The following is an 8,737-nucleotide window of genomic DNA, read 5'->3' on the forward strand; positions in this document are numbered from 1 at the left end:
AGCCAGATAAAACATAAAGAGCAAATGCCATCATCCTTGGTCCAGCCCAGAGGGAGATTCTCTCTAGATTCCATCCACCTCTGTACCTGTCCCCAGGCCCTATCTCCTCCAGAAGACCTTACAAGGGGCCACTCTAACTTGGCCTGGAAAAATAATGAGATTTGCTCATGTGTTTGTGAAAACTCTTATGTGCTAGGCAGGGGGTAGGCCCAGGGGACACTGTACTGACAGGTCAGCAGAGACCATTCCCTCACTGGGACAGTGGGTCCTGGGTTCCCACTTCTGTCCCAAGTGTACTTTGTCAAATGTAGGACCATTGGCTGGATGATGTTGGCTCAGTCAAGGCCAGCTAGTGGGCTGCTAGAATTTTTGTGCTTCCTTCAAAGAATGACATTTTGCCATTTGAAGAGAAGGGGGGGAAATGGTCTATTTCTAATTACTTTGGGAATGACTGTGAATCTTCCCAATGCTTCTTTTTCCATCTTACTGGGAAGGAAGTTTTGATTCAAAACTGACCTAAAACTCCTATCTTAATAATACCCGTAGCTTCTTGTGAAGTTAAAATAAAATAGTTTTAAATAAGGCTGTTCTCAAGCTGTTTCAGTGTGCATTTAATCCAGTCTGATTGTTCCAGAGCTATCAAGGAGATGCTAATGTGAGAACATATTTAATTGGCTACTCTAGTATGTATTATAGTTTGCAAATAAAGGCTAATCATAGTGATTCAGGGGCTTCCCAGGTGGCGCAGTGGTAGAGAATCCACCTGTCAATGCAGGAGACCAGGGAAAGTCCCTAGACTTTCTCAGGAGACCATAGTTAAGTCCCTAGATTGGGAAGAACCCCTGGAGTAGGAAATGGCAACCCACTCCAGTATTTTTGCCTGGAAAATTCCATGGACAGAGGAGTCTGGTGGGTTACAGACCATGGAGTTGCAAAGAGTCAGACACCACTGAGCACACACATGCACAATGACAATAATTCACACTATTGGAAAGAGCCTTCCCGCCACGTGTCTTGGGCAGACCTAGGGACTGGGACAGAAAGTGGAAAAATGAGGTGATGAGGCACAAGTGTAGGAAGAACCTGTAAATGGAAGAAACAATATGCATTTGGCAAATTGGTAGTGAGCAACTGAGCACACACACTTCTTACCAAAAAAGGCATTAAAGTAAAAGTGAAACTGCTATTACAAAGGAGTTAATTGACTGCTGGATTGGATGAGCTTTTCTCAAATGTTGCTCTTTCTTATATTTCCTTGACTATTCTTCTTTGGCTGTGTGCCACCTGTATTATAAACAGCCCAGAGGACATGTTTGAGAAGGGCTGTTCCTCTTTCTGCCTCCCCATAGCTTGCAGCACATAGTTAAGCACACAGTAGGCTTCCCAGAAACAGCAGATGATTTAGCCTGTGTATAGTCCCATGGGAGGCAGTTGGGTTGTAATAAAGAGCCTTTAGACTCTGGGAAGGTGGAATAAAGGTATTTGACCATAAAACTGGATGGTGTTAGTCTTGCAGTTGGAGATGACCCTCTCTACAGTTGCTGAGCACACCAACCAAGTAAGTGAAAATCAAAGTGGTATTAAGAAAGATACTTTAAATATACATTAGATTGGGTTCAAATAATGAGTAAAAGTATATAGTCTGAATTTGATAGTCTTGGGTTTAAGTTCCTGATTTTGTCATTAACTAGGTATGTAATTGTGAGTGAGTTGTTGCTGTTGTTGCTCAGGCGTGTCCAACTCTCTGCTACCCCATGGACTGCAGCTTGCTGGGCTTCCCGGTTCTTCACTACCTCCTGGAGTTTACTCAAACTCATGTCCATTTTGAGTCAGTGATGTCATCCAAGCATCTCATCATCAGTCGCCCCTTCTCCTGCCTTCAGTCTTTCCCAGTATTCAGGGTCTTTTCCAATGAGTCAGTTCTTTGCATCAGGTGACCAAAGTACTGGAGTTTCAGCTTCAGCATCAGTCCTTCCAGTGACTATTCAGGACTGATTTCCTTTTGGATGGACTGGTTTGATCCCTTGCTGTCCAAGGGACTCTCAAGAGTCTTCTGCACCACAGTGCAAAGGCATCAATTCTTTGGCGCTCAGCCTTTTTTATTGTGTCACTTACCAGTGAATAAGTTATTCACCAGTAAATTTTCTCATGTATAAAATAAGGAAAATAATGACTATCTTATAAGACCGTTGAGGAGATGATAATTACATTAGATAATATAAGAATGCATGTGTGTTAAGTCGATTCAGTCGTGTCCGACTCTGTGCGGCCCTGTGGACTACAGCCCACCAGGCTCCTCTGTCCATGAGATTCTCTAGGCAAGAATATTGGAGTGGGTTGCCTTGCCCTCCTCCAGGGGGTCTTCCCAACCCAGGCATTGAACCCTCATCTCTTATGTCTCCTGCATTGCCAGGTGTGTTTATTACCACTAGCATCAAATATATGACATAGTATAGATTTTTGATAAAGATTGATTTTTAAAATAAAGCATGAAAACATTTTATAACCTCTTAAAATACAAAAATTGTTACAGAAAATTATATAGTACAGATAAGCAAAAGGAAGAAAATAAAAATACTCATATTTTAGGCATACAAAAATAGCTAACCTTAACATTTAAATGTATGTTTTTGATAATTTTTTCCCTGCGAAATGTTCTCTAGAATTTTTCCTCTTAAGTCCATGTATGTATGTATATACATATGTATATATAGTTATAAAAAATGGTATGAAATATACATATGTATTTGTTAATTTTTTTCACTTAATAATGGACTGTGAATATTTGCCTGTGTTCTTAAATATTCCTCTACAAGAGCTACATCATATCCCATTGTAGCATATTTACCCTTTTAACATGAAAGTTTTATTTTCTAATTTTTCATGTTTTTATTTTATAAAATGAAATGGCGATGAACAACTTTGTTGCCAAATGTTTTCACATCTATATGATTATTTTCTTATAGTTAAAATCAAGAAGTAGCATGGTAATTTCAATAATGATAAAGAAAATGAAATTAAAGTAAAAAACACAGAGTATAGTAATTGGAACATAGTAAGTCATCAATAAATACTAATAGGGTATTTATGAATGAACTATAAGAAAGGAAGGAGATTTATTTGAAATTACTTGCTGATTACCCTAAATATAATCTTTTATTTAAGAATATTTAGGAGTTCCATTTGGTTTGATAAATACACATCAGAAAAAAATTAACTAACTTAGGAAATATTAAAGGCAGGAGGAGAAGGGGGTGATAGAGAATGAGATGGTTGGATGGCATTGCCGACTCAGTGGACATGAATTTGAGCAAACAGGAGACAGTGAAGGACAGGGAAGCCTGATGTGCTGCAGTCCATGGGGTCGCAGAGTTAGACACGACTGAGCAACTTAACCACAGAAGTCTATCTATAGATGTCAGGTTTAGTATGTGTTTCTGTTACAGAGTCCAAGCTTATATTGCTCACCATTAACACAGGCCAAGAATTCAGGGATGAGTTGCTGAGGTGAGGAATAGTGACTTTGTTCAGAAAGTCTTCATACTGAGAAGATGGTAGACTAGGGTCCCAAGTGAAAGTGTTAGTCACTCAGTCATGCCTGACTCCTTGCGATCCCATGGACTGCAGCTCATCAGGCTCCTCTGTCCATGGGGTTTTCCAGGCAAGGACATTGGAGTGGTTTGCCATTTCCTTCTCCAGGGAATCTTCCCAACCCAGGGATCGAACCCAGGTCTCCTGTACCGCAGGCAGATTCTTTACCAACTGAGCTACCAGGGAAAGATGCAAGGGTCCAAAAGAACCATCTTATACAAGTTAAAATGCAGGCTTCTTTTATACTAAAAGTGGGGGGAATGGCTTGTTGTTGCAGGAATCCATTGTTCTTGCATCCATCCATGTGGGTCTGGTCCGAATGTTAGTATAAACCTATAACAACATAATTGGTATTTTCTATTCTGAAACTTTTTACCTTTATATGAATGGGAAAGTGTTATACCTTTAAAGGCCAGCACCTTGAGAATGAGCTATCCCGTGTTTTTCAGTCTGTAGTCAACATTCTTTTACAAAAGTACAGACCAACATGACTAAGTACAAGCAACAGAGAGCTCAAGGGTTAGAGATAAGGGAATAGATCCAACTTGGAATCAGGTTTGCTTTCTCTGTTACATTTCTATGAAAAGATCTGCTTCTCCAGTTAATGGAAATCATCATAATAACCCAAAATACAATAACTCATACCCCCTTTTGGTGGGGGGAGGGTTTTGTGGATATTTGCTTTTGATTTTTCTCTTTGTTGTGGATCCTCCCTGATGCTATTGTGGTATGGGCATGCCTTCCAGCCTCCTGCCCCTCACACTGGGTTTAAATGCCCAGGCTAGAACCCTCTTGGAAAAGCTTTCCCCACAAGTAACAACAATAGAAATATACAGATGACCTGCTATCCATGAAAGAACAATATTGACCAAGAAAGATCTGTTCTCATCCATGGACTGAAGTGCCGTTATAAAAGAAAATTGGGGAAAAATGTGTATTCTCCACTTGGTCACTTAGAGTCCCCCTACCCCCATACAATGTCTATAACAAGTATATTGAGGTACAGAGCACATAGCAGTGCTGGAGAGAAGATATAGTAGACTTAAGTCAGAAGGTTTAGGGGTCTGATAAAACATAGCTTAGTGATATAGGTTGGGCGAAAATTGTGGTGACCTAGACAGCATTTGATTCAGGCTGCTCTTTACCTCTAGCCAATGGCAGCTATGTGAGAAGGCAGACTCAGACTTGCCATGGCTTTCAGTTTTCATGAGATGCTGATAACCTGAAGTTTTCATTTGAATTTTGCACTTTTCAAATGGTTTTGAGAAAATGCAGGAATAAATTTTTAATGCATTTTATATATTCATATATATTTTAAATCACATATATATATAACATACGGTTTATTTAATTAATCTGAATCCCCAGCTTGCTGTCTACAGATTTGGAGATTTGTCAGTCTTCATAACTTCCTAAGTCAGATCCTTAAAATGAATGAGTGAATGAATGTGTGTGCATGCATGTGGATATATGTACATGCATACCTACACAGACATATTATTAGCTCTGTTTCTCTGGAGAACCTTGGCTGATACAGATACAAACACACACCTTTACTTGGAGAAGAAAGAAATATAATGTGACAGAAATATACTGTGACAGAAGCTAGACTTCTTTGAATGTATCTTGGTTTATAGATTTGACTTTGGTTCCATCTAAATAGTTCACAAATCTATAACAAAACAAGACTTTAAAAAAGCATTCATGAAAAATTGAAGCAGCAGGTGTGTGGGCAGGGATGAAACAGTTGAACCTAACTGACAAGAGGTTGCTGACATAACCATTCAGAATAAAACTATTTTAAATGACTTTAAAATGCAGCCATTTGACTATAGTTTACTAGTTGTACATACTCAAGATTTTTTAAGGGCAAATTTTTATTTGCTTTTCTTAATCATAATGTTAGTATGGTTAGTGGCATTGGTTTTTCTGAAACTGTTCTTTGTGTCTTGTGGATTAAATCAAATGAGTAGTCATATTGATGTTATTGAAAACAGGGATTTTTGGTATGGAAAATAGGTAATAACACTGTAAGATCCATGAGGTTAAATGAAAACCTTCAAGGCCTAAGTTTGAATTGAAATTTCATGAAAACTTATGGTATATTCCATTTAAAACATATACACAACTCATTTTCTAGCTCTGTTCACATAAACAAGAGCCAGTCACATAAACAAGCTCTCAGGTTATGGTATCTAAACACCATTTCCCACTGAAATGAACCCAAGTTCTTACTAGAAATGGCTGGTTCTGTCCTGGGGCAAGACTTATGTAAGATAACCCTGGAACATCTTACCATGCCAGAAACAAGAGGGTGGTTAAAGATGCCTGAGTCTTAATTAAAGGACTTGAAGAGACCCCCACTGAGCAAGAAGAGAACACTGTAAACTTCAATAGGAATAAAAACTGCACTGGAATGAAGCAAATCAAAATGTTCATAATGATATTTTTTTAAAAAGAAAACCTTTGGTCATCTTTGGAGAATATTAGGTAACTAATTCAAATTTTGAACATTAATCAATAAAGGAGGAAAAATCAAGCATCTATCAAGTTTTTATATAATTTAGGATAAACATGTAGTTGATGATATAAAATTTCTGTTGATGCAATACCCCAGATAATAAATTAAGAAATAATTATTTTATCACCAGTTTGAAATCTCTACTGAAATAATGGATCCTCTCAGTCACCAGTGGCTTATGACATCATTGCAAAAGATGTTCACTGCTTCCTGATAGAGCATGTGGTAGGCAGAAAAAATGCCCTCCCTTCTAAAAACATCAATGTCCTAATCTCAGAATCCATCAATATGTTGCATTACATGGCAAAAGGGAATTAATGTTATGATAGAATTATGGTGATCTTAACATAGATTATCCTTGTATGCTTCATGAACTTTAAGTGTCTAAACCAATGCAATACTGTAAAGCAGTTATCCTTCAATTAGAAATAAATTTTAAAAGTTTTTTAAAAAAATAAAACTTGTAAAAATTATGAAATCTGAATAAAATCTGTACCTAAGTTATTAAAAAAAATAGACAGATAATTCATTGTTGGAATGATTCGATGTAAGAAAGATTCAACCAACCATTGCTGACTTGCAGATGGAAGGGGCCACAAGCCAAGGAATGTGGGCAGCCTTGAGAAATGAGAAAATGTCAAGAAATGGGTTCTGTCTTAGGGCCTTCTGAAAGAGTGTAGCAGCCCTGCTGTCACCTTGATTTTCCCCTTTGAGCCCTGGGTCTGACTTCTAACATACAGATAATAAATTTGTGCTGTCTTAAACCATTGAGTTTGTGGTTATTTGTGATGGTAACAAAATAAAACCAATACATTTCATTTTCTAGGATGTATTTTCTTAGAAAACTGACCCTGAATCTCCTCAAGCTTCTTGACTTACAGAAAATTCAGGAGAGAGAGGAACACATGACATAAAATTATGGGAATGTTCAGCAAAATCAAAACTCGGGAAAATGCTATTGGAAAAAATGTCATTTTGTTTATCAAATAAGTGTGTTTTTGTGTGTGGATGTGTGACAGAAATTGAGGAGTTTTAAGGAGATGATCTAGTATTTTATGTACCAAACAAATGCAATAGGGAACTTGATTTCAAACAAAAAGAAATAAAGAGAAGAATATTCACGAGACTTGAACATTGACCCTGGGTACTTGATAATATTTAGCAGTAATTTTATTTATCTTTTTGCTGTGGTAATGGTATTATGGTTATATTTAAATAAAGGAGTTTGATATAGTAGCTGTAATAGAGAACAGTAGCCATAAGTTGATAATTGTTGAAGATGAATGATAACTACATAAGTGTTTGCTATTTATCCTTTCTACTTTTATATTTCAATATTTCCATGCTGCTGCTTTTGCTGCTAAGTTGCTTCAGTTGTGTCCGACTCTGTGCAACCCCATAGATGGCAGCCCACCAATAATAAAGTATTAATAAATATGTTAGTAAATAATTTGACTCCTTAAATATTTTGTGAGCCAAAGACACCATGTCCAAAGGATGGATTAGAACAACAGACTGCAGTTTGTCATTTCTGCATAGTTTCAGATATCAGATCTTTTACTTTAACCTGGGAAATCATATTTTTCTTCTTTCCACACTAATCTCCTGCCTCCATTCTTTCACCACTGCCTAGTCAAAAGGGTGCCTTTCATCTGTGCTGCTTAGATTTCTGCTTGCTTGAAAAATTTACTCAATTTTCCAAGATTGTTTGAAATCGATTTTCTCAGAATAAGTTAGCAAAGAGGGTAATATGCATAATCACACTGAACAATGCCTCCAAGTATATTATGTCTTCATTTTGACCTCCTCTCATTCCACGTTCTTAAAAAAAAGAAAGGCAATAATTTTGTTTCAATTTTTGAAAACCTAAGGTATTTTTGAAATTTGGACTAATCAAATTTTCCATGTTCTCTCTGTGCCTCTATTTTAGGATGGAATGGGAAACTTGAGAATCACAGAAAAAGGTCTAAAGCTAGAAGGAGACTCAGAATTCTTGCAACCTCTCTACGCCAAAGAAATCCAGTCCCGACCAGTAAGTTTCTGTTGGAAGAAGGAATCATTGTTTCTCTTGAATCTAAACCTGGGGGAAAATTATCTTGCCAATGACTGAATATAAAAGGTTGAGGGACGGGGTAGCAATGTACATAGTAAGATGCCTTTGAATCGAAACTTTTGAATGCAGTTGCCTCTGCAGTACAAATGAGATGACCTCTCTGAGCCTCTTTCCAACCCTGCCAAATAGAGAGTGATAACCTTTATTAGTGAACTTTCTAGATTGTGCTACAAAGAAAACAAGAAAAAAAATGTGGAAGTGCATTAAAGTGCTATATAAATCCAAGAAAGTCTTCCTATTGCTATTAATTGTCAAGTATTTCAAAGCCCTCTTTAGAAATAGTCCTAAAGAACTAGAATTTTTTTATGAAGAATGTGGACAATATGGCAAAGGTTGATTAGAATCAATTTAATATATTAACAGCTATGCTCAAAAATGGTATTTAAATGATCACACTAGAGTGTGTGCTCTGTCCCATGTACTTTGCTATTCTGATGAGTTGTTATCATTATCTAATATAATTCACAGATTGGTCCAATGGGATGATGTTTATTGTTGTCTTCATTTTACAG

At 37.2% G+C, this 8,737-nt stretch overlaps 1 protein-coding gene across 19 annotated transcripts in view; it reads left to right on the plus strand.

Annotated features, from left to right (window-relative positions):
• SGCD (sarcoglycan delta) overlaps positions 1-8,737 on the plus strand; it is a 695,743-nt gene that overhangs the window by 445,942 nt on the left and 241,064 nt on the right. For all 19 annotated transcript variants that reach the window (XR_015167840.1, XR_015167841.1, XM_086412599.1 and 16 more), the window contains one exon: positions 8,043-8,144. Coding sequence is in view for 17 of the 19 variants with exons in the window: in XM_086412599.1 (XP_086268725.1) it covers positions 8,043-8,144 (102 nt within the window). In the remaining 2 variants the exon portion in view is untranslated. The remainder of the gene's footprint in view (positions 1-8,042; positions 8,145-8,737) is intronic.

The sequence above is a fragment of the Bos grunniens genome, chromosome 7 (assembly GCF_055505025.1).
Source record: "Bos grunniens cultivar Pamir isolate PY7600 chromosome 7, Bosgru_T2T1.0, whole genome shotgun sequence".
Classification (NCBI taxonomy): domain Eukaryota; kingdom Metazoa; phylum Chordata; class Mammalia; order Artiodactyla; family Bovidae; genus Bos; species Bos grunniens.